We start from the raw sequence: 27,492 nt of genomic DNA on the forward strand, positions 1-27,492 counted from the left end.
TTTATTTTATAGACCAAAAATGAAGCCCCCCACCCCCCACATCATACACACACACATAGAAAAGGCAAGACCATTGTAACCATTCAAGTGAAGGATATGGTGGGCAAACCTCCAGGACAGGCATCTCCTCAACACAGCTCATTCAGCACAGGTAATCCCACTCCAGTACTACAGTCTGTTTTGCTAAAAATCTCCACACACACAGCCATACGCACACACACGCACTCTCTGTGCATTGTTTCAGGTCACTTCACTGCATAATTAAAACAAGAATAAAGGTAATGAAAACATCGCAGTGATGTTACAGCAACAGAGGTCTGAGGCACTCAGGGCAGAGAAGATATTTTCTGGCAAATTTGGGAGTAGACGAGTCCAGTTCTGTGAAGCATTAACCCCTTTCCCCCACCTAAATCTGCAGTGTCAAGGGAGCCAAGGGTATGCAGCACTTCATGTTCTTGGATCTGTGGCAACAAATTCACCAGACGTTTTATAAGAGGTGTATTCTATGCCCATGATTGTATGATTTAATATTTGTGTTTGTTTAAGTATTTCTTGTGTTACAGTGGTGTAAGATAAAGTCTACAATGGGGTCTAAAAATTTTTTGATTACAATTCAAAAGAAAAAAATAAATTCCCTCAGCAGAGACACCAAAGATGATGGAAGGGAAATGGGCATGGAAAAAGAAAGGGTAGAGAGAAGAGAGGCTTACTCAATCCACACTCCTTAACATAACTATTTCCAGCTCATCATGACCCATTAACAAAATATAAAGGGGAATATATACCAACCTTGCCCACTCTATACCCTGTCTGAGGAAAAAGCCCCAGTTTTCATAGCTGCCCCCCTAAGACTTTGCAAAAGCCTGAAACTCACTCAGCCAAGGGGGAAGAAAACGACCCGTTTAAAAATTACCAAAAGAAAATGAATACAGTGTTATACATGTTTCATTTTCACACGCTCAGACTTGTTTTGAGATACTTCACTGTAAGTCTTGCAAATCCAATCCCCCACAGCTACTGTGGGTGTACTTTTAAAAAATGCCCCACAGTTAACACAGGTAGGGATCCCATGAATCATGGGATCTTTTTGGTTCTTGTTTCATTCCTTTACCTAGGCAAGTCTGATACATCAGCTTCATCAAGCTTTTGGTGCAGGAGGCTGCCTGCAAGCGCTGCTTCACCAAAAAGCAGCATATAAGACAGACTTTATTAACTTCCCATCCTATCAAATCTCCAGCAAGAGAAACAAGTCCTGCCATTAACGCAATGTGCCACCCATAGTGGCAATCATCACAGAAGCCACCAGCAGAGAGATAGGGCACAATTAAAGGTAGCCCGCTCTTGTACATGCTTGTTTTTCTCTCTTCTGCCCCCTTCTCAACTGATAAACAAACAAGGCCCAGAACAGTATCTGCAGAAGCAAGAGCAAGTCTTTGGAATAAGAAATGCCTAAAATCTCAGGTGCCACTCACAAACCAAGAGTGCCAGGGCACACTGAAATGGTGAAAAAAACCTGGATCCCAAAAATACCAAGTCCCAGTGGGAAAGCTTACCCACACTTTTCTAGCTAATATGGCAGCAACAGAAGCAATTGTGGGTCTAATTGGAAGAAAGGTGCTAAAGACATAATTGAAGAAAAAAGTAAAGTACAGCATGAGTGTTGTAGGTAGGAGGAAAGCAGGAAATTCTGTAAATTCTTCTCTGCTTTTGCAGACATTGGGTCAGGTTCTTTGAGATATTCCTCTTATCTACAATCACTGAGAACAAAGTAAATGGTGAAATCTTTCTGTTCTGTACTCTTTAAAAAATGCATAGTACAGGGGCAAAAAAATATATATATTTCTCATTCTGATGCACCTGCTCAGTGTGGACTATCACTGGGTCATGAAGTGGGGGCGAATGCTGTCCAGGCGCCGGGTCAGGATCTCGCAGCCCGTGTCCGTGACCAGCAGTGTGTGTTCAAACTGTGCCGAGCGCTTCCCGTCCCTCGTCACCGCAGTCCAACCGTCGGGCCAGGTCTCGTCCTGCCAGCCTCCTGAAAACAGAAAGCATCCCTCCTTGCCAGTCTTTAAATAACAGGTATCAGTCCCCCAAAGGGAAATGAAAAATCTATCAGCTCTACAGGATAGAACCAGCATCCTGTTCTATCACTGCTTAAGAGCAAACAAGAGTAACCATTTTACTCTACTGCTCAATTGCTCACCTTCACAGATCATTGGTTCAATTGTAAATACATGACCTGGCTTCATGACTCCAACTGCCTTGTTTTCTGCAATAAAATAAACACTCAATTTAGAAAAAAGAATACCATCTTAGTAAATGAACAAATCCTTGTCCTAACAGAATACAACAGAAACACAGTGAAGTCAGAAAAGCCCTTCTGAAATCTGTTCACTTCTCCATTTTTATGTATACATAACGATTTCCCTTAGTTCTTTCTTTCTCCCTATCCACCAACACTGTAATAATTACTCAAGCAGCTTAAAATTAATTGCTGTCTATCTCTCCAACAACTGGAATTTCAACTCTAGTTTTGTAAAAACCCTGAACAAATATAATACAGGAATTTCTACACACTTCTAGAATGGAAAATTGTAATTAAAAAACAACAGAAGTAAGAAGCACTTAAGATACTCAGAGAAGGCTTGGAATCTCCTTTGGAATTTGTTTACACTGAGCTACAATAGCTACAATAAACTGTCAAAATGAGGCAGTGGTTAAGTAATCCCATGATCCCATTTATGAAAGATACACTGCCCCCTCATTACCCTGGATAATGGGGTCATAGTAATGTCAGAGTGATAATGCTGTGTTCATTAGCTAACATAAAATAGCAAAGCATTTCAAGGCATCCAGGACAATTAACACAATAACTTTTTGCACCAAAATGCTTATGTGGAGGCACATGAACTGAGAGACAGCAGGACTCCAGGAGTGCAAGTTGACTGGAGAAAGGCTTCAGCCCATCTCCTCTGCCCTGCTTCACCTGGAAGGACAGCACAGCTCAGATGTAACTGAGCCTGAGAGCTGGAACAAACTACAGAGCTGCACAGGAACCATTAGCTCCCAGCTACCTTGTTGCTGTAGACAATTTGCATTTATTTTACATCCCCCCATCTAACCTTAATTGTGTACATTTATTACACTACCTGAATCACCTAGAGGCTTTAAAAATCTCAGACATCAAGGTGCCACATCAGCTACAGAACCTTTTTTCTTAGAAAATTAGCTTTTTGACTTTCAAACTCCTTTCACAGTAGGCTAGAAATAAGCAGCAGCATTCTTTATTCTCCAAGAGGCATTAAGTCCCTCAGATCTTATCGCTGTTTTTGCTGTGACTCCGTATTTTAAAATTCCAGAAAAAGCACATGGCATCTTTCTGGGAATGAACATATTTGCTCAAAGACAAAAAAAAAAATTCAAAGTTCCAAATAACCAGGAAAGATAAAAATTTCCATTGTCTTGGATTGGATTTTAATTGGTATAAAAAGCTCTCCACCTCCAAATAATCCATATTTTCTTCATTTTACACAACAAAAAGTACATCCCAGAAATATCCCTTTTACCCTGCAATTAACAGATTTTCTCTGTTGTCAGATAAAGTAACTTAGGGAAATAATGACTGTAACATGTATTAAAGCTCAGTAGGAGATGGAAGATGGAGACACCTGTCAGGTCTGCAGAAACAAGTGTCCTATTATCAGGGCAGCTTTGCAGCTGAAGGGAGTGTGAACTGTTCATCACTGCTCTGTGATGTTTATTGTGCCCTTAGCTGCTCACTGGCACTCAACCTTCCGTCCTTTGCCTCTGTGGATGTTGTTTCTTAGTGTTGCTGGAAAAATTGTTATGGGGTCATGGACATTTCCAAAGACTACCACTACTGGGGGAATGTTCATTCCTCCTCCTCCTCTGCCACACACTGGGATGAAGTTTCCAGAAATACCAAATCCCAACACTCAAATGAAGAAAAGTGAAAGAAACAGGATGCATATTCAGGCACAAAACCCATCTATACTATTCAAAGAGCTTTTTATTTGCATCTGTAAATGGCGGTAAGGTTTTGCTTAAAACTTCCAAAGAGGGAAACATTTGGCAGTTCATGTCAGACAAGAATGTCTAAAGGAATTCAGCTGGGAATTCAGGAAAAATCTTTGAGCACTTACCCAGTACTGATGAGAACTAACACTAACCACTAGTGCAGGCAGATAATGCAAGCATAGGTTCATAAAGTATGCTACAGCCCAGAGTTAAAAAAAAAACAACTTATTTCTCAAGTGCCAAAATGCCAACTTGATGGCTCAAGTAAATTGGGTGCATTCACTGCAAATAATTTATTATTTACAGGACAGCACAAAGGGAACAGATACTCACTGGCATAATGGGGCACGTTAGGAGCCGTATGGAAAAGTTTATGGATTCCATGCCCACAGTAGCTCCGAACCACTGAAAATCCATTTGCCTGAGCGTGTTTCTGAATTATGTTCCCCAGTTCTCTGTACCGAACACCAGGTTTTACTGCAAAATGAAAGAGACACAGAAGGAAATTTAGAGAACTTTCTTTCAAACACAACTAACCATCAAATACCACCTCTGTAGCACTCATGGCTTGTGTGTTTATCTGTTTCAGTATGCAACTTCCTATGATCACTTAATCCAGTGAGTATGCATATGAGATAGGAAACTGTCTCATATTAAAAAAAAAAAAGAAGAGAGAGACAGTAGAAAATGTCTTTTTCACAAGAATACTACTTGCTTCCTTTCATGGATGCAAGTGGTCACATTAAAAGGATGTCGAAGTTTGAAATTAAAGGATTTTCAAAGTACTTTGTGAGCTCTCACACCCTGAGCTGTAGTGCTTCTTGCAATGAATGTATGAACTATATTTTAATATACACTTAACCCTCTACTATGTGAAAAATGCACAGAAAGGACTGATATTTAGAAAAACAAATAAAGGGAAAATGGGTATCTCTACTCTGAGACAAGATTCTCAGTGACAACGCTACAGCAAATAAGAATGTTCATATTCAGGTTTAACTTTCTTGACAATCCCTTTAGGAAGCCTTACAAGTTAAGAGTTTAAAACACATGAAAAGGGTGTGAAAAATTCACTTTGAGCACTTGGACGAGGGAGTAATAATGCCATAAAAGCAACAATGTTTCATCATTCAGCTAATGAAGATTCATACAAAACAACCTTGAGTCCCTTAAAACAAAATATCAACCTTTTTCAAGACTATTCCAAACTCCCTGAATATATACTGTTCCTTCAGGAGCCAGATGTGTGGTTGTGTGGAGCCATCTTAAGCAGAACTCACATAAAGCTAAAACTTTATGTGAAGCTACCATTTAGTTCAATTCTCTGCTAATGTAAGTGACTACAACTGAAACCCCTAAGGTGAATTCATAGAAAATAACAAGAAACTTATATTACTGGAATATACATGCTTCTCCAAAAATTAAAAAAGGACATGGTAGGAAAGATACTAATGTGTTTGGTTTGTGCTAAATAGCTGTGAATTATGGGCCTGACAGCAGGTGCAACTCATTTCAATGGAGCAAGGAGCCCTCTGCTTCTCTCTCATACAGCTCTCCCCGCTGGAGCTCTGCTGGTCGAACACCAAGCTGTTAAGATGATTTAAAGAGGGGAGAGGTGACCCCTTTTAACAGCTGAGACACTTGCTGTCAGAATTCCTACCCATATGCCATGTCTAAAAGCTTTTAAAACACATTACAGCATCTAAAAAGCTGGTGAAAAAGACTTACAGTGAGAATTTTAATCTCTTTATAACGAACACAGGGAAATTTCTGTCACAGTTTCTACATCAAAGCCAGCATACAAAGGATAAGAGACAACACATGTAACACTTGCTATAAAAAAGTACAGGACCAAAGATACACACTGTTCTGGTTTAGCTCTGAAAAACGAAGTGGTCATTTCAGAACAGTAATCCCACATTAACAGGTAATCTCTATTCTTCACGGCTCAACCTGGCAGTATTTTCTTAAGCACACAACAGATACACAAGACATCAACCCTATGGATTTTTGTCTTTTCAGGTGGACTAACAATCTCCAAATTATTAACCCGAATTGTGTTCATTTTAATTTCTTTTATTTACATTTACTTTTGATTAAATACAAGTTTAAAGCCTTACTATATAGCACCTTAAACTTCAATCTCTAGAGGCCATGAAGTGATTAAATTATAATGGGGATTTTAAGAAGCTGCAGGATGCAAAAGATACAGATGGTACAAGTATTTCCAGGGACTTGAGAAATTCTTCTCTTTGTTTCTGAAGTTGAACATAACATTCTGCAGCTACCTTTCTATCTCAGTGTATGTGTCAATGCAGCTGCCCTGACTGTTAACTAAGCAAGATAATTGAAGTTCTGTAGCTACTGGAGGATATGGATCTGTTTTCTCTGGCACACTCCCACAGAAAGTCAAGAACTCATAACTAGCTTTATGAAATAACCATCAGGTTTGGCAGGGCTAAAGAGATATGTTTAGGTGTTCACACAGTGTTTTACCTTACCAGTTCACTGTGCAACAAATTACAAAACTAGGATTTTCCAAAACATACCTTGCTTGTTATATTCTCTAAGTTACTCAGATCAAGGATGTCTTACTCATCCATGGTCAAAAAAAGGCTGTCTGCACATCTATATCATCTGCAGATCAGCTCAGCAAATACATTTTCCTCATCAGCCCACACTTAAAAAGAAGTTGCAGGCACCACTCACAGAACGGTGCCATTTTAAGGATCACTGCATTACAGAACACCCATCATCAGCTGGTGACAACAAACTGATGCTTCTGTGTGCTGCACCAGAAGTCACTCTGAGCAGTGGCAATATGAGCAAGCATGTCTGAGAACCAAAACTTCCATGCTTCAGGCATGTTTTACCTGCATCGATGGCTTGCATTAGGCACTCATAAGTTGTTTGGACAAGCCTCCTGGCACCCTCATCCACTTCTCCAACATAAAACGTCTCGTTCAGATCTCCGTGGTAGCCATTGCGATAGACGGTGATATCCACTGCAAACAACAGCAGGCATGGGAAATGAGCACTCTGCTCCTCACCTCCCGCCTCTTGATTTGTGAGAGAACATGTAAAAATGGGGGATTCTAATTGTGAAGTGATTACTTCACAAGAATTCCATACAAGAACTCTTCCAGCAAAATCTGTTTTTTCAAGCTTATCCAGTAGGTCCTATATAATAATTTATAAGTTAGTGTTTCACTGCTGAACAGTTTGATTTAATGAAATAAAAGGGGGAAGGGGAGGAAAAAAAATCCCTCAACAATGCAACACAGAAACAGCAAGCTAGCACTGTTTTTTTCTTTTTTTAAGGTAAATGCAAAAATGGGTAAGAGAAGCTCTTTGGCGAATGGTGATTTAAGTACTTTTTTAGAATTAATTCCAGTGTTAATAGGGGGAAATTATATTTTAAAAGGTATGTAATCATGGTCTTGCTGTGGCAGAACGGGAACTTTTGTTTGTAAGTCTTTGTCAGTGAGCTGGTAGGTCTGATAGCTGCTAAATCACCAACCCCACTAGAAGACTTATTGCTCTGCTATTCATGAAGAAACCCACACTCAAATCCTCGCACAGGTAAAGAGTCATGAAGGAAACTGTAGCAGACAATAATACTTTAGGAATATCGTACATGAGCTCCTGAGAGAGACCAGTACAATCTTCATAGGAAGAGATGGGAAAACATACTTTGGTGTCAACAACTAGACATCACTTGCTAGTACCTTCTGAATGACACGTTCCTGTGATTCAAAAAAACCTGCTTTGGACTTTGACATGGCTTCCAGGCTAAAAAGTTTTAAATAAAGAAAAAGATGGACACTTCCTTTTAACTGCTCATTGGGTACATTCCCTCCAAGGTACCTTTTCTATCCCTCCTTGTAAACTGTTTTGGTCCTCCTTTTCAAGAGGCTTTTGAGCTACTACCTTACAGGAAGGAAGCCCAGTTCTTTCTCATCATAACCAAGCAGAAAGCTCCAAGCTTGATCAAGTGCAGGAATATGGACAAAGGTATGACTAAAGCCTCTTACAGAATGTGTTCTCTAGGACTGAGGTACAGTCTTGGCATGCAAGTAGCAGAGAGGTAAGGCACCATGTAGATGAAGCCAACCATGTTGATTAGAAGGCTGGAGCACCTCTTCAATTAGAAAAAGCTGTGAGAATTCAGATTGTTCAGCCTGGAAAAGAAAAGGCTTTGGGGTGACTTAATTGTGGCTTTCCAGCGGTTGAAGAGAGCCAAGAAGAAAGACAGAGAAACTTACAAAAGAATGTAGGGTCAGGATGAGGAGGAATATAGAAATATATACAGGTTGGATATTAGGAAGAAGTTTTTCAGCAAAAGAATAACAAAATGTTGGAATGCTTTGCCTGGGGAGGTGGTGGAGTCACCATCCCTGGACGTGTTAGAAAAAGACTGGATGTGGCACTTGGTGCCAGGGTTTAGTTGAGGTGTTAGGTCATGGGTTGGACTCAATGATCTTGGAGATCTCTTCCAAACGAGTGATTCTGTGAATGGATTCAAACTGAAAGATAGTAGGTTTCGATTACGTACAAGACAAAAATTCTTTATAGTGAGTAGTGAGGCACTGGAACAGGTTGCTCAGAGAAACTGTGGATGCCCCACCCCTGGAAATGTTCAAGGCTAGGCTGGATGGGGCTTTGGTTTATACTGAAAGTGTCCCTGACCACAGCACAAGGGTTGAAACAAAATGATCTTTAAAGTCCCTTTCAACCCAAACTATGATTCTATGAGCTGGGCTTCTTAGGTTGGACTCCAGCAATGCCTGAATAGCTGGCAACAATAAAGACCTGTGCAAAGGCATCATCTTTGAAATGAAAGTAAGATGAAGGAGCTTTGGCATACATTGTTACAAGCGCCCTACAAGCTCAGAGCTTTCAACCAGACCACACCTTACTTAGACAGGGGTAGCAATCATGAGACTTGTTCTGAAAAGGCTGGTACCCATGGAAGTGTAGACTTACTAGCTATTGTTACAAGCTAATATGTATCAAATATATGATAATCTAAAAAGATTACAACCTGCTTCTAGAGGCAGGTCAAACCTTAGCATAAACTGTGTATTTGTTTAAGAGAAAAGCAAACCGATGCAATAAACAAAGGTGCAAATGTTTGCACAAAAAAAATCATAATTTAATTTTTACTGCCAAACCAAGAAGAAATGAAAGTTAAGACAAGATATGGTATAATAATTTATAGAATTATCTCTCACCATCCAAGAAAGCCTAAGTACCTTGAGTACTGAGAATGGAAGCAGCTGGTATTGTTAGGTTGTGAGATACTCAAAAAAAGGTAACATGGACCTATACAATGCCTCTACATTTGGACCCTTTACAGTCATCATAATCATGAGCACAGCAAAACTGTAAGAATCTAGAGCCATCTATTCAAGAATTCACATGGAACTAATCCAGTTGAATAATTCAATATACATTTCATTCACTATATATACACAGCCTGGAACAACTGGAATCTAGCCCACAAGTAGAATACTCAGGCACTATACTAATGCACAGATCAGGGCAGAAGAACTATAAAGCTCTTAAAGTGGACTGAACTTTTGAAATTATTTTATTAATTAATTTCATTAAATTAAGTATGTAAAGAGCAGAAGTAAATGAGAACAACCTCACTAGTAAAGGAGAACAACAGCTCCTCTTAAGAAGGTATTCCAATCATGTTGCCTGCTTCTGAAACCTAACCTTACTGCATGCTTTAAGTGCACAGAAGGTAAAAATGTTCAAGGTTAATTTTCACTGCACTTACCATTAACAATATCTCCCTCCTGCAATGGCCTCCTGTCAGGAATTCCATGACAGATCACTTCATTCACTGACGTACAACACGACTTGGGGAAATTATAATAATTCAAAGGGGAAGGATAACAATTCCTTGCAATACAAGCCTAAATAGAGAAGATAAAATTTACACCAATGAGTTTTGTACAAAGAAAAAACACAGAAAAAAACATATGTGCAACAGCTTTACAGTAAGAATGATAGGCTGAAAAGCAGTGACTCTTCAAAATAAAATTCTTCAAGCATTTTTGGCAGTGTTTTTGTTATGCCTTGATTTTTTTACCAGGAAGAAATTAAAGCGGCTTTAATTTTGTTTCTGCTCATTTTCCATGTTTGACTGCAAATGCTGAGATATTCAGGTTTAAAACAATGCATGACAATATTTATTCCGTTTTAAAAAGTAATTTTCAATTACCATTTTTGAGTGCCCAGTCCAAGATTTTTGCAAGACACACAAGCTAAACAAAATATTTCACACTACTCTTCTCCCCCCCAGCTTTAAAACCTTAAGCTGCTTCCCTTGCACTGTAATAACCTTTTTGTATTTTTGCAAAACAGATGCATTTCATATATACTTACACATACTTTGTGACATACTGAGCAAAGTGCTGAAAAAAAATACTGTGTTAACATTAAAAAAAAAATTGAAAAATACTGTTTTTAAAACTGTAAAATACCAGTCAGGGATATCAGTCAGTATCAACAACCTGCCAAAGTTTCCATAAAATGCTGAGGAGGGGTAAGTCCATGTTAACTATTAGTTGTTCATATTATACATTATGCCTAATCAAGTAGACTGGTGTTTAATGCAGTTCAACAGAAGTCTCCAGCCTAATGCAAGTGGACAATCTTGACTCAATAGCTGCAAATGCAGATAAAAAGAAAGCTCTCAAAGTTAACTATACCAAAATTGTTTCCTTTCTCACAATGCACAGAAATAGCCTCAAGTACCAGATTACACAGAAAAGACAGCAAAGGAAAAAAACACACAATTCAAGTATCTATGGAAAGTTAAGGGAGGAAGATTCTGTTTTTTAAACAATTCATTGGACTGTGGCTTTATTTTGTCAGACTGCATCAAACATCTTGTTTCAGTTCTTTCTGAGGCACCTTGGTTCTGATTCCAAATCATAAATAATTCAACTTTCTCCTCTGTATGTCTTAACCAACCACAGAGAGTACAAGAAGTCCATGGCCTACATATGGTGTTCTCTGTGGAGCACAAAGGGTTTAGAAGAAAGAAATTAATATGACGTTAACTGAGAAAGCAAGTGAAGAAATTTAGAAGAAATCTGAAGCCAGAAATATGGAAGCAGCTGATACAGAGAGAGGCCCAGGAGCTCCTAAATTACCTTGAATCTACCACTGCACATTTCTGCCATCTGCACTACCCACCAGCTTCAAACTGGGAAAGAGCTTGAAAGAAAGAAATAGAATTCATGCAACAAAGAAAACTACACAATAATAGTTCAAAAATAAAGAGATAGAAGAAAACAGTTATGAACACCAAAAGAATAATAAAATAATCTTACTAAATGGACAGCATGATCAATTTCTTCAGTAGTAACTCCTGGTTTCACCATCATGGCAGCAACATCCAACACTTCTCTAGCAAGCTGCAAACGAAACAATTTAAAATTTAAAATAGATTTTAAAAACTGATCTATTGGCTTAATTTAAGTTGATTTAAAATAGGCCAGGACTACTCTCTACAAGATTCATAACCCATTTTTGACAGCTTCACTGAGATCACCAGGAAAGCTGTGTGGAGTTTGGCTCTAGAAAGACTTTGAGATGTCTCCAGGTCATGTACTCAGCCACCTCTGTGAGAGCTGAAAATACTCCAGTTAAGGTTTTGACCACATTTTCCTTGAATGCCACAATCTTAAGTCAGACTACCTAACTACAGTTCAAAAGTTTGACTTTATGCACAAGGAAGTGATTACAAATGAACAGCTCTTTTGCAAACATTGTTAGGGATGTTTTAGTTTATACTTAGTACCAACTCCAGGAGAGGAAAAAATTCTCATTTATGCACTGCAAAATATATTCTTAACAGTAACAATGTATCAGGCACAGATTGTCTTACTACTAATAACAAATGCAGGAAACAGATAAAAGTCAGCCTTCTGCTTGCAAAACACTTTACTGGGAATTGGGGTCACAAGAAGAGAAAAAGGCAGAAAATATCAAGCTTCCCAAACTATTTTTCAGTGCTCTAAAGTGGTTTGAAAGTTTGTATTCTCAAATGTGCTGTGACAAAGTGGTGAAATAATTATAGATTTTTAAAGAATATAAATTCACCTTGCAAGAAAAATCAAAACCCCCTTACCCTACACACTACTCGCATCCCTTCTATATCCTCAGATGACAGTATTTTTATTTGAGAGGTTCCTTTTAAAGCTTGTTCTGATTCAGACATTCCTGAAAAGAAAAGGGAGAGGATTAAAAAAAAAAGAAAAAACTCCATGTTATAGAGGGTAATAATTGCTACACCTATCCAACTTCAGAAACTTCCTTAGCTTACCAAGGGTAATAGAACTACAGGCCTTCTCACCATAGCCTAAAGTAAGAAACCCATCAAGCTGTAGTATCATCATCATTATTCAGATTAATTGGAATTCATAAGCCTTCCACAATACCATAATGCCCCACGTGCTCATGAAGGCCATTCACTTACTGTATAAAACCATCGTGTCCAGTTAGTCAAAGCACAACCCTAAATCCCAGGTTTACAAGTTATTTTATTCACAGAAGAGCATTTTTCAGCTGCTCTTAGAAGATAATGAGTGAAAATTACATTCTAAAACAGTCACATATAAAGGTTACACGTACTTGGAAATGTATCTGGTTATACATGTACTGCAATAACCAGCTGACAAACACATGTAAATTCTTCCTACCATATTTTCTGGGCAATCTCAGCTTTATAGATGAGTGACCCTCTAAAATCCAGAATTTTGTGTTGTTTTAATGTTTACACTCTTTAAAAAATAACTATGGAACATCATATAATCTAAAAAATAATGCTAACAGATTTTATAGCAGCCTCTTTGGGAAATGCAAAGCCCCAATACTGGTATAACAAGGGGTAAATACCAAAACAGTTGAAGAACAAGTAATTTTGAATGCATTCCCTCTCTGTCCAAAACCAGCTGGAACTCATACACCAGTTTTCTTTTGGGGGATGCATATTGCAACGTTTTCTTGGTTTTGCTATAATATATTTTCAACAGATACACTGATGCCACAGAGAATGGTTTAGCAGAATTCATCTGTGACAGTCAACTGATTGCTGTTTGTTATCAAATTAACAACAGACTTGTAAGTTTGAGATTGAAAAAAACCCAAAACCAAATTAACTAACTTAATTTCCTGTACACCTTTGAAAGACAACCCACTGCAAACTTTAGACTTCCAAAAATACTTGCAACCATGATTTTTTAAAAATCAGTAAGGGAAGGGGGAAGAAGTGAGAACAGATAGAAGAGGTTCCCTTCTCCAGTATCTCCTTGATGCTTTAAAGGCTTTTTCAATGCAAAGGAAAATAGAGAGCAAACATAACTCTCATAATTGTGATTTGTTTCATGTTACCTAGTGGATGATCAGCATAATCCGGTCTCTGAATATAACTTGGCACAGGTCTTGTTGGCGTCTAAACAAACCACAGGCAAAGCTGGTTAGGTTGCAAGAACACTTATTATAGTCACAAAAACAGAGTCATACAGCAACATGAAATACAATATGAAATATTTCATGTTAAATATGGTTAAGTCCATTTAGAAAAAATTGCAAAGTATGTAAACACTCCAAAAGTTCCAACTTTCCAAACATTCTGCTGTTACTCTCTATTGCTATCATATGATATAACTTTTAATAGCCAACTGCACAGCTTTGTAAAAATCAAATTTTTATTGTCAACTGAATCAAACTGGTTTTATAATGTGTTATACTGTAGGTTTTTCTGCTGCCTTCCAGATGGCAAGTGCACTGGCTCCAAATACATCCCTCTTCTCTTTAGCAAGATAGCTACTTCTGATCACCACCTTAGTCAATATGTCTAATTTCATTTGCATCAGCCTCAGAGCAGTCACAAGACAAAAAACCCAATGTTCAGAGATAACACAACTAAATTACTTAGCCAGTGAAATACTCCAAACACCTTTTTCTCCAACAATGCTAACAAACACACATGGGCTCACGCTCTCCTAATCTGTTCTCTAATGAGCCTGTAACAGATGGAGAAGACCAGAGAGAGGATGCCACTGGGGCAGCTTTTCTAGCACAGCACAATTAGAAAAGACAAATGTAAAGAAAATGCCATTATTGCTGTAAAAGAAAGCTTCAGCTTATTCCATGTACTAACTTATGCCAATTTTAAAATACAGTTAGGTGTGTATATATCCCACCTTTCACAACCAAAGACCTTACTGGCCTCTGTTCTTCACCATTCCAGTGCTGGAGGTAAATGTAACCTCTGTTCTTTCAGCTGTTCATCAGTTCACTCACCAGGATTTTTTAAGCAACTTTCATAATAATATAAAACAAATTATTTAAATTCTAAATTAATTCACCTGAGCTTTTCAGAAACAGACTGCTCCATAACTGATGATGACAACAAACAATTAGGAGACATCATCTGAAATAGCAGTAGCTTTTTTGTATAATAAATATCAGAGTACATCCAGAAGGTATGAGCTTAAGCCTGCTACTGATGCTCGCAGGCACTCCCTTAATTATAAATATACCAGGAGACAGAACAAGTTAAACTAAAACGAACCACAGTAAGGACAGCCATGAACACCCTTGCCATCGGGTTCAGATCAAGAAACTCTCCTGTCTCAGCTAATATGTGAGAGGTCATCAGGTGGTCCATTAGTTGCTACAGAATGTAGCAGTGCTGAAGTAGAGTAGCACCTCTTGCTTACCAGCGGATAGTGTGGCCTGAGTTTCCCAGTGTATCGATAACCAGACCAGGGATTTGTGTTAACATCACCTTCCAGGCTCCAGGAGGAAACTTCACGCTTAGCTTTTTCATCTTCTGAAAAGACAAGAAAAAGGGGGGGGGGGGGGAAGTTGCAGCAGCAAAATCTGTCTAAGAATGAGAACTGTGGGGTCTAGAAAGTGACTTAGAAGAAGGTAAGTCTAGACCAAACTCTGTGTGGCATTTTATATACTGATATATGAAAGTATAAGTAGCAGTTATCATTATGCATAGTCCATTCCAAATTCACATTCTTCCTACCCTGTTTAATAGCAAACTGGGGAATATCAAGACTGAATGCACAAAAGAAGTATAGTAATTAAGTTGTACTTCATTTGTAGTTTTATAATGCAGTGCTTGTTTTCATTCCCAGGGAAAAAGCCTGTTTCTACAGAGGCACTCAGTATCCCTTCAACTAACACCCTTGCACTGCAGATGAACACTCTTTTCTTGTGATCTCCCTTAGCACCCAGTGACTGAAACGACCTAGGGTGGGAAGGAGGCCATCCAAAGGTGGATGGAGGCCGTCCAAATGTCAGGCTTAACACATGGAGGCTGCTACCCCTCCAGAGCTGATGAAGAGAGTGCAGGTACCACTTCTGCAGTTCAGGACAAGCCGTGCTCACACCTCAGAAGATGGTCCCAAACTGCTGCAGCTTCACAGCTCTCTGAACCTTGTGAAATTCATGTCTGACATGGTCCAATGACTGACTTCATTCACAAATAACACATTCTTATGAGGGCAAATTGAAGGTGTTTACATAAAAGATTGGAAAAAGTATCTCCTGAACAATACCAAAAGAAGAAGTATTTACTCAGAAAGAGAATGTAAGGGTTAAGAAAGAGCACGGTAGCATTAATCTTTATCTCATAACTGGATAACTAGTTTGTTTTATCTCAAAAGGATGGAGAGGTAGCAAAAGGTCTGCCACTGCAAGCCCTAACGTCAATTCCTCACAGTCTCTGTGGTTGACATCTGAGCCATCTACTCAAATGACATTCAGTTCAGATGAAATTGAGAAATAATGATTTAAAAGTCCAAAGCTTTTCATATTCATACAAATTAATAGGATACAGAATGCAAGTGCAAACAACTAGATCCCTACATTGGGAAGAGAGAAAGAACTTGTAACTGTCTGTACTGCTCCAACCTATTTACCATTCAACATTTGTCATGGAAAAAGAAGCTTTATTGGGTTTTAGGAAAGGAGGTAAATCATTTGAGGATGTAAGTTTCTGCCATATCACTTTTTAATCCTACCTCCTTTTTCAGGAGGGCTTTATGAACATAGGCAGGTGGTGGCAGGGAGGAGGCAAAGGGACAGAACTGTCTGCCCTCTCTTTTGTTTTACACTCATGGGTTATTTGCACTACTCAGGTAAGGTAGAATCTACCAGTCTCCTAGCATTTCTGCGCCAGAGCTACAAGCTGTCACTAAGGCACACAGCTACTACCTTGAACTGAACTCAGCAAAATCTTAGCTATGATACATCCTCTATCAATGGCTCCCTTTTTTTCCAAAAATGTACAGAACAGCTGCACTCTGACTCACTTGTGTTCCAGCAAGCGTCTAATCACAAAGACTTTGCAAGAACCTTTCCCACTGTACTGCCTTTGACCACATTAGACATCAAAATGCTATGAAGGAACACTGCCTTACAACAGTGATTTATTTCTCTCCTTAACCTTTATTTCAGCACCCCTCTTTCTGTGTTCATATACCTGGCAATGTAGCTCAAGCAATAATCCACACAAATAGAAAAGTGAACAGAAACAAACACTTCTGTGAACCTCCGCCTCTGAAATTTTACACAGCACTTTAGATTGTTGAGAACTGGGCAAAATTTCAGATATGCATCATCCAGTGCCAGGTATCTTGGGGAAAAAAACCCAATACTGTTCCTACACAGAGACGGACAGAGCAGTTGAGGTTAGAAGGAACATATGGAGGTCACCTGGTCCAATCCTCAGCTCAAGCAAGGCCACCTAGGGCTCACTGCACAGGATAAAACCAAACCAATATGAAAATGTATATGAAATTACTTTTAAAAAGTAATGTACTTACTTGCTTTCTTGTGTAATAACTTGTGAGTGGCCCAGCTTCCCTTAAAGCATTCCTAGAATTGCAAACAAAATTTATGAATACATATTTTAAGCAGTATTTACGTATGCCAAGCTAACAAAATAGAGAGGCAAATATATTTTAAAAGAAAGCTGAAAGACTGTTTTTATTAACCCTAGTAGCAATATACAGCAAATGCTACTGTAACTGCTAGTTTTAGCAACAGAAAAAATCACATTCAGAAGTTTATAAACCAGAACAGGCAGAAAAAGCAGAGCCAAACAGACAATACACATGGCAGCGAAACACACTGATATAATCCTATATATTATTGACCCCCTTATCATTTTAATGAGTAACTAAACACCATGATGGCTGCAGGTTGGCTGAAACAGAGTCTGTCTCTGTACCTGATCTTACAGTGCTGTAGTGAGCAACAAGTCCTCCCTTGACTCCTACAAGAAGCCATCTCCTCCTGCTAATTGCATCCTTCTGCCTCCGGCTCCAGCACAGGAAAGCAACAGAGGCCAATTAGCACAACCACAGGGGAACTAATGAAGTAGACTACAGGGCGGAAATGAGGGCTACTGAATGAAAATAGGAAGTTGAAAAAATTATATTGAGAAAGTTGAAATGGAAATAAAGAAAAGAGTGACTGTGGAGAAGTCTTTTCTCTTCTTCCCAAGCACAAATAGAGCAGTTCATGCTGGAAACAAAGAATCAGCAAAGGGGCAGATGGAAATGGCTAGCAGCTGGAGAATAAAGAAGGACTAAGATGACAAAAAGACGTGAAATAAAAAGGTATTTAAATAGAAAAGTCACGGAAGGCAGCATTAAAGGTTTTCCTTTAAGGTGCTAATAAGCAAATTACTTGGGTTTGTAGCAGAAATTCTAAATCAATAGCTATGTGCACTCAAAACACCCATTAAGAAACTGCTAATTCCAAATATTGACAATTACAGCTGAATTTCTGAAGAAAGAGGCAGGAAGCAAACTGTTTCTCTTTTTAAGGAGAAACAATACTAATGCTGAATCATCACTGTAAAACCACCATCCACAGCCAACAACTGATTCAACCTAAAGTATACAACACTCAACCAGTGCAAGACAACACATCTGCAAACTAAGCCCAGCTTGTAACATTCTACCCTTGCTTCAGGGTTGCTCTTGAGCGCTCTGAGCTGTCTGCTCCTGCTGAGCCACCTTCTCCATCCTCCCTCACTAGTCTTGCAACCACTAGTTACCAAAGTGCACCCCAAACACGGAGTACAGTGGTGCACAAGTACACCTATGTCCAAAGAGACCCTGCTGTGTGTGTGCTGGTCCCCTCATGACCAGAACCAGTTGCTCATTGCGTTCTGCCACCCCACACACCAGGAGTGACTGCACTGCCAGGAGCTCTGAAACCAAGGCTTCGCGTGACCAGAGAGAGCGTCACTTCCAATAGCAGCCCAAGGTTTTACTGTCACACTTATATTACCCACTGCACACACAGACCTTTGCACTGCAGTGTTCTCTGCTGGGGAGCTGGGAGAAAAGGAACAGGTTTTAACAGGTTTTTTGTTTTTTTAGCCTGCTTTAGGGATAATTAAAAAAAAAAAAAATCTAAAAATGCTACTTCAAGGACACTGGAAGCACCAGTATGGTTTTATTCCCCTTGCAAACACAAGATCCTTGTTCTGAAGCATAAAAGAAGGATTACACAACTAAGGATTTTGAGCAGCTACCAGGTCTGCAAACTTAGAATCCACATTTTTTTAGTATAAAGGAGTATTTGGGGAAGGAAGAGGTATATCAGCTGTGGTAATTACTGACTGTAGTTCATTCTCTGCTTCCCCATGAAATTTTGGGGGATAATGCCCTTGCTTTGTCCAACACCAACAGCTTTCCTCTTTCCTGGCCCATAACCAGAAAATACCAGGAAAACACAGAACCTGGGACAGTACCATAACCTGAGAGGCTCCATTTTGGCTTTTTATTTCCTGCAGCTGCGGACAACCTAAGACGATTCTGCATAAGGCTGCCATTTGCCTAAGTATTCCCAAACATGTTTCCCAGATTTTACTTGTCCTCTGTCTCCAGAGAAGCAGTAGCTCTGGCAGAACTCCTGGGGCACAGCTCCAAAGCTGCTGTACCCCGAGACAACCCAGACACATGCACCATGTGCACATCCATCAATTGCAACAGGCACACACAATAAGTCCAAAGCATTTTGTGAGCAGGGGCTGTTACAAGTGCAATGTACAGCCAATTAATCTCTCTGACACTTCTGGAAGGCACTCAAAGGATATGCTGCACATCCACCTACAGCCCATCTATTTTCTGTAGGATCAGCCATACGCTTCCTGCAAGCACTGGACTTACAGGGTACATACATATTATTTATATTCAGCAACCTACTGCACAAGCACCACATTGCATATGACTGCAGAGCTCTGCCCCAGCAATTCCACACAAAAATATGGCAGCTGTCATCTCAGAGGTTGGAGAATCACAGCTCTGGCAACAAAGTACCACTGCATGTTGGAAACACCCTCACCTTCTATATGACACACTTCCCAACAAGCTATGGAAGAAACTTCCTCTCCATCTGGGCCACTTTCTGGAGTATTTTCTGGAGAAAAATATGTGTTTCACTGAGCCTTCTCCTGAGACATCTACTTCAATCTTGCTATTATCATTTCTGTCTCCTAACAATTCTTCTGTGTTCCTATGCCCTATCCAGGTCAGGACAGAAAATTTTCAATGACTAAATAAACAAAATCCAAGGAAAAAAACATCCAGGGTGATTTTTAGTATTAAAATGAAGACAATAAATTTTTCCAAATATAGTGAAAAAAGGAACATGTTACACCGCATGACTATATTTTAAAACATTACATAGCTTTGGGGGAAAGCATACAGGAACAATATGAATTTGGCTTCAAGTTTCTTGGAAGACTTCCTGGGTTTCATTTCAAGTACTACATTATCTATTAGCATGTCTGATATTAATATCCCCACCCTTCTCTTCTAAAGCATTTTTCTTTTTCTTGCATGTGAATTTCATACCTCAGTCAAGACAGATGTGGAAACACTGAAGAGGACTGTACAAGAAGAGAGGTCAAATGTATGACAAAAAAGCAAGCAGAGGGGTAATCCTTGACTTGTTTAGAGCAATCTTGGGTACAACTATTCTTCAGTAAGAAAAATATAAGTGTCTTCCAGTCAGAGGCCATCAGCATACTGAAATATTTAACATTTCTGGCTTCAAGACACTCTTAACCCAATCCCACGGGTTTTGTGTTTGGAGACAAGTTCAAACCAATGTTCACCAAAATATATCAAAAAGTAACCAAAGGCACAACCAGCATTACCATTTGGAAAGATTCCTGTTGGATCCCCCTGTGGAAGCTGTGTTATTTCTGAAAGTTATTTTTACCTTAAGGACTCCCCCAATATCAACAGAATCATGCAGCATAGCAGTATTTGCTTTATAGCATGGTTCATTTTTACTATGAGCACACTGATTACTACCAAATACCTTGACTTTTTGTTTTTTTAAATCAACCATTAAAAGAAAAAACCCTTTAAAACAGTTATTGAAGTCATTAGAGAAAAAAATTGTGTTATGTTTATTTTCACCTCTACAACAGTAACAGAAAGTAACAGAAAGCTTCTTATTCGTTCACTTCATGTATGCATACAGTCTGATTAAGAGGTAGGAAAGTACAACTGCAAATTCCAGAGAAGAAAAGGATGCTCAAGATGAGGACATTACTACACTACAAACCTCTGTATAACAAAGATATAACAAACTAGATTTAAATAAGGTACCCAGAGACAGGGACGCCCCATCCTTGGATGTGTTCACAGCCAGGATGGACTGGGCTCTGAACAATGTGGTCTAGTGGAAGGCACCCCTGCCCAGAGCAGAGGGTTGGAACTCAATGGTCTTTTTAAGGTCCCTTCTAAACCAGACCACTCTATGATATCCAAGCCCAGGAAGCTATGCAGGCACCACAGCACAGAATTCAAGGCCAGCTGACAGATTGTGTTTCTGAACTGCCTTTGCATGGGAGCAACTCAAGTTAGCTCTAACAACTCCTCCATCAGCACTCCAACTTGTGTCCAGCTTCCAAAGCATTACCCCCTCCATCCTCTATGGTCATCATTTAGAGCCACTGTGATGAATTTCCAAAATTACCTACTTTACAGGAAAAAAAAAAATAAAAAAAAAATAGTTGGAATCAAGACTGTGAGGACAGATTGTCTGTCTCTTTGCACGTCATTATACCCTGAATTGCAATGGACAAACATCAAGGAAACAGTGCCAAGCAGCACACTGTACTTAAAAATATTCTAAGCAATCTTTTTAACAGAATTTACAAATGTCCTTTAGAATGTAAAACTGTCTGGGGCTTAACCTGAGACCATGTCATTTGGCATAATGAGGAGTAATTTTTGACCAAATACCTTGAAGGTATGAAGACAAAAAAAAAAAAAACCAACCCTGAAGTACAGCATTTAGCTTAATACCAGGCTATCAGTTACATATACATATATCTATTATCTAGATATAGATAGATATATTTTAAATACAGTAGAGATTGCCTCACATTTTATCTGTAAATGCAAGTATGTTGAGGTGTTAATACATCTGATATTAAATGAAACAGTTGATTATTTTCAGCACTCTGAAATCCTTCTGGGGCAGTACGAGCCCACAGAGACAGTCTCCGGTCTGAAAAAACTCCGTACAAAACTCCAAACTAGCCTAAGCCGCACACGTGAATAGTCGGTTTTTCAGAAGAGTCAAATATGTGTTTTCAGATTCAACTGCAAGAGAAGTACCCACATGTAGAACCTTGGTATCAGAAGGGCTGACTGACTTTCTCCTTCATCTAAGACCCGAGACTCCTGGGTCCCTCATGACAGAGCCCTTCCTTTGAGGAAGGGACTGCATTTTGCAGCTCTTCAGATTTACAGAAATATACAACTGATTTTTGAGAGCAGTGAAGGAACAATGGACCAGAGGAATTCCAACTGGACTATCCTGTCAGTACATGGAACACTAGATCAGGAAGTCTGCCTACAGGAGTCTGAAGTTTTACTCTCAGAAAGTCATGAGGGCTCAGCTTTTATACCTCACCAATAAGCAGGTGCTTACCTCAGACACAAGTATTCATGGTGATTTATAGGCAATTGAGAATGTCAGCTTCCTGATAAAGGAAATCTGATTTTCTAGAAGATGGTATCAGCTGAGTGCCATTTATGTCTGAGGAAACTCCAGTGCTGCAGTTGAATCCAAGCAGCTGGTTTCAGCCTACTTCAGGCAAAAAGGACAGCAAACCAAGAACTGATGTCCTATTGTCTGATATGAGAGAGGATAAAAAACAGTTTCATCCAGGTCCATTATTCCCTGCTCCCCATCCCCAACACACTGACAGCAAAAGGAAACAGCAAAGCAGGAAATGGGACAACAATCTTCAGGTCCAGAATTTTTCACAAATTACTGTAACCTTGACCATCCAAAGATGTCAAGGGCCCAGGGCCAAGTGTCAGTGAAAATGTGCCTTCTAGAAAGCAGTCAGTTGTACAAAACAGCATTTCTTTCCTGTCACCAGAATTGAACAAGTCATGCCCCCACCTCAGATAAAGAGATACTGGGAGGCACCCACCAGTGCAAGAGAGATGCTGCCCCTGACCGTACAGCTCAGAGCCACTGCTACCCCTTCAAAAACCTAAAACACACAGGGCAGTCACCATATAACCCCAGGCCTCACTTCTGACTCCATAACCACACCACTTCATACACCTGGGGCTGACAATGCAAGGGCACACAAAACAGGAAGGGGCAACGCTTCTCCTCGAGTAAGTTACGACTATTGTGATACAACCCATGGCCACTAGCTCTCAGAGAAATAAAAATGGCAAAGGCCACTGACTTCAGAGTAAGAGAATGTTTCTAGTAAGTGTCTACAAGTAGGTATTTCTGAATTTGGCTGGAGAGACAGCCCTGCACCAGCATCTAGCCCACACCACAGTAAACCTACTCTTTTGTCCATGAAAAAATTTATATAAGCAGTATTAAAGAGGAAGTTTCTCACAAAAACAACACAAAATCACTAATAAGTGATCCATTCACAATTAGAAGGCTCCTATAAAAATGGTAACTGGATATTTCAGGAATAGTCAGATCTCCCCCCTTCTTTATCCTTCAGCCACTTGTAGAAGACACAGAAGAAATGCAAGTTGTCTACTTAAACTTTATGTATACTACACAATGTACACGCAAGTGACCGTGTCTGTAAGGCATATTTCACAACGACAAATTCATCTTAGAAAGAAAAACTCTACACTTGAGATGTGATGCTGGACATCTGTGTGGTTTCCACATTCAGAAGATAGACTGAATTACTGTGTCTCACCATAAGATGATAAACACAGACAACACTCCAGTAAGTCTCTGAAAAAAAGAAAACAAGACAGTGCAAAAAGGTAGCTGGTAGTGACAGTATTTGATTTACTCGCCTAAAATATTACTAAGGGTTAACAGCAGACAGAATCCCTCAGCAGAACAGTTCCTCTTGTTACACCTTTAAATGAAAGAGAAAAAAAAAAAGCCAGGGTTCAAGACACCATCTCAAGACCTCCTCTGCTGCTAAACACCATTTTTACCTTGTCTCCATGACCAGGTCAAAACCTCCCTGAAGGCCAGAACCTGGCCACATGGCCCTCTTTCCATCCATGACCACAAGCACAACTATTATTTAGCAGCTGTACCCAGTTTCCAAGGTGCCCAACAGCCAGAGAGGAAACAGTGTTAGCTGAAAGAAACCTCAGAGAATGTCAAATTACTCCAGCATAAGCATTTTCAGGGCATGTTGTTGAGGCATACATTTTGATGCAGAGAGGGAGAAAAAAAATAAGTGACCAGAACAACAGGAAAGGAGAAACCTTCCAACCTCCCTTCTCCAGGAAAGGAGAAACACAAGTGAGAAATCTGCTGGGTAAATCATTGTCTTGATGCAACCTACTTGGAAAGTTCACTTCAATTCTCTATGCGCAGTCACGAAAAATAATTTTTAATCAATCCCCATGCTACACTGAGATTCTCAGTCCTATACCTCCTATACCTTTCAGTCCTATACTACTTTTTTCTTAGCAAATGATACATTAGTTACTTATAATCCAAACACATGGCTTCACATGGTTACCTTTGTGAACAGCAGTTCACAATTTTCGGTTGTTTACTTTTAGCACTAGAGAAAATAAATTCCTATAAATTTGGTTTTAGCTCTGATTTGAGTATGAAAAAGCCACTGTAGGCTTCCAAGCAGATTAATTACCTGGCATCCATGCCCATGCAGATGCTTTTACCTGTCAAGGAGACACCAGACAGCTTGTGGCTCCCAATCCACCCTCAGCCCAAAGGAAGTGCTCACACACCTGGCTAACACCAGTGCATTCCATAAGGACTGGCTGACTTTATTGCTGGGCAAGCCTGCTCTTCAGCTGCACACTCCTGAAGTGTTTCATGATCCTGCAGTGCTAAACCACCAAAAAAATCCACCAAAAACAGTTTATGCAACAGCTTTTCTCCATTTAAAAGAAAATTCTGAAGACCTCACAGGAATCAGGGCAGCCTAAGAGAAAAGGGTAGAAGTGCACATCCTTAGAGGGCACCAAGCCAGCTACAACACAAGCTGTGCTGTGAGGTGGAATAACATCCTAAGTTCACTCACCAGCTTATCTAGGAGTTATTTATGCATGTAAGACCAGAATGGAAAGAAAACCACCAAAGAGAGCATTCCAGAAAAGTTTCAGCAGTTAACTGCTGTCAGCTGAAATCTGCTGGAAGTTCAGAGAAAATAAGTCCTTCACCTGCTTTGTGCTTATTTGAAGAGGCAGCCAGGTTGTCAGCAGCACCTCACCTACCCTCTTGACTGTGCTTGCCAGACACCAGGGCAGCACTGCAGCGAGTCACACAGCAGGTGATGAGAGCTGGAGCCCCAGGACGGTTCCACGCTGGGCCCCACACAGGGTACTAAGAGGGGGCTAAGGCTCCTTGCTACAGGATGAACATGGGAACTCTTCTCCCAGTGTATGACATTTCTTACATGTCTTTAAAACAGGCTGTCACTAATGTCCTTCTCTGTAACACCTTGCCCCAAAACCACTGAAGCACCTTCACTGTGTTTACCCACATTCATGATTGGCACAGCAAGGCACAACACAGCCCCATATCACTCAGAAATGAGATGACTGGGATTCCCAGTTCAGTATTTCATTTCCTAGGCAGGCCAGCTTTACAAGCATGTAGTCAGTTATCCAGCAGCCTATTTTAACAAGCCAGGAAATATTTCCAGTAATTCCCCTTTTACCTAACAACAGAAGCAGATATTTCAAAATAATTAAACTCAGTATATAGAAAACAAGAATCTCTACATCCTATATGGAATTAGCTGAGTTAAAGATGGGAAGGAGGGGAGTGAAGATGTAACTAGAACTCTTCACACTGGCCTGTTCATTCTCTTAACAAATGGTTTTGTCATCACCAACTAATATTTGCATATACCAATGGTGCATTTATGATGAGCTCTATATCAGACATGTCAAAACACACAGTAAAACACAGAGCAAATCCTAGAAGTTAACCACTTGGGAACCAGAGATACAGAATTGCCAGAACAATTCTAAGTTGCAGTTGCTCTAATTTGGCATTGACTACCAGCACAGGGCACAGAGACTTCAGGGGAAAGTGCCAGAAACTGTGCAGTGAGTGTGTCACAAGCACATAGGAAATCTTCCCCTAGTCCCATGCAAACCATAACTGTGCTGACTCAGAAAAAATTTCTTCCCAATTAGTAAATTAACCTAGCTGATGTGACTGAATTATTTTCTTGTGTTTATATACAAAAGTTAAATGATTTTACTCTGAATTATAATTGTGACAAGGAAGGCTAGTGTTAATCTCTGAACTAAACACATATGTCCTCACTGGTTTTAACAGAATTACACATATAGAAAGTTCAAAGGATTAGGCTGTGTATTTTAAAGTTAACTAAAAAAAAAAAAAACCCAAACTAAACCGAAACAAACCCCACAAACAAAAAACGCTCTCAACAGTCATCAGACAGTTCTTTCTATTGAAGGACCATTCTCTGCTACCACTGTGGCCTACAGAACACGTTCAATTCCCACATTTATATGTGGGAGCTGACTGCTCTATGACATGTGGCCTAACCTGAACCTTCCGGTTTGACATCCTCAGAGTAGAACATCAAAGGACATAGTGGGGAAAAAAAAGTTGGGAATGAAAAGGGAATAATTAAAAAAAAAAAAAAAAAAGAGTATCAAACAGTTTTCACAGAAACTCGTAACTTAAAGAAAATCTGTTTTCAGAGCAACAAGTCTCCCGGTGTCTGTCAAAGCCGCGGAACTCCAGAGCCGCCGGCGGCAGAGAAACGCACCCGCTGGAATTTGATGAGCACGTCCACACTTTGTCCCACTAAGCCTTTATTTTAAGGGGAGCACACGGACCACCCACACCTTCAGGCAGAGGAACATCCGTACACCCTCTCACGAACGCCCCGGCTGCGCTTTAGTGCCGCCGAGTTCCCGCATCGCCCGCGGCCACGAGGAGAAATGGGGCTCCCGCCCCGCCCGGGGCCGCCAGCCCGGCTACCCCGGCTACAGGAACCGAGGAACCGAGGGGAAACTTCGTGCGGGGTCCCTGGCCGGGGGCTGGTGCCCCAGGCTGGCCGGGAGCGGGTGGGCAGAGAGGCAGAGCCGGGCACGCCGAGCCGGGCCCGGGCGGCCGGGAGCCGGCGCGGGGAGCTGCCGGAGCGGCGAGCGAGGGGCTGGGCCGCAGGGAACCTCACCTGGGAGCAGAAGTAGGAGCCCTGGATGCCCAGCTTGAGGCAGGTGGGGCACTGCAGCTTGGCCTCGCTGCTGCAGCCGGCGGTCTCGCAGACTCTGCGGGTCTCCACCGCCGCCGCCATGCTGCCGGGCGGCCACGGGGGAGGAGCCGCCGCCCGGAGCTGCCGCCGGCTGGGGCGGGCGGGGAGAGCAGGACGGACGGAGGGAGGGACGGACGGAGGGGGAGAGGGAGGAGGCTCCAGGGACTCAAAGCCACATCCCCGCCGGCCTTGAGCGCTCCCGGCGATGGGCCGTCCGCAGCTCCCGTGGGCGACGCGTGCCAGCGGCTCGCCGCCCTCCCAGTAAAGAGGTATTTGGCCTATTTAGCCCAGAGAGCGGAGGACTGAGAGGGGATGTGATAAATGACTCGAGGATGGTGCCAGCCTCTTTTCGGTGGTGCCCAGAGACGGGGTGCGGAGTTAACGGCCATAAACTAAAGCACAGAAGTCTCACCTCCACGTGAGGAAGAACTTTGTGCTGAGGGCGGCAGAGCGCTGGAACAGCTGCCCGGGGAGGTCATGGAGTCTCCCTCTCTGGAGACATTCCAGACCCACCTGGAGCCACTCCTGTGTCACCTGCTCTGGGTGACCCTGCCTTGCCAAGGGGGTTTCCCTGGATGATCTCTAGAGGTCCCTTCCAACCCTAATTGTTTCCATGAAGAACTTCCTGTAGTTTTCATCTGTGA

General features: G+C 40.8%; 1 protein-coding gene across 1 annotated transcript; it reads right to left on the reverse strand.

Annotated features, from left to right (window-relative positions):
• Positions 1-26,890, reverse strand: METAP1 (methionyl aminopeptidase 1). The gene is made up of 12 exons (XM_062493828.1): positions 26,771-26,890; positions 16,908-16,959; positions 14,787-14,899; positions 13,453-13,513; positions 12,191-12,282; positions 11,391-11,474; positions 9,827-9,965; positions 6,912-7,043; positions 4,372-4,515; positions 2,204-2,269; positions 1,858-2,035; positions 1-461 (listed from the first exon to the last, which is right to left on the reverse strand). Exons 1-11 carry the CDS (start codon positions 26,888-26,890, stop codon positions 1,875-1,877), a joined length of 1,164 nt encoding a protein of 387 aa, XP_062349812.1. The 3' UTR covers positions 1-461; positions 1,858-1,874.
• Between the last annotated feature and the right edge of the window lie 602 nt (positions 26,891-27,492).

This window comes from Cinclus cinclus, chromosome 5 (assembly GCF_963662255.1).
Source record: "Cinclus cinclus chromosome 5, bCinCin1.1, whole genome shotgun sequence".
Taxonomy (NCBI): Eukaryota; Metazoa; Chordata; class Aves; order Passeriformes; family Cinclidae; genus Cinclus; species Cinclus cinclus.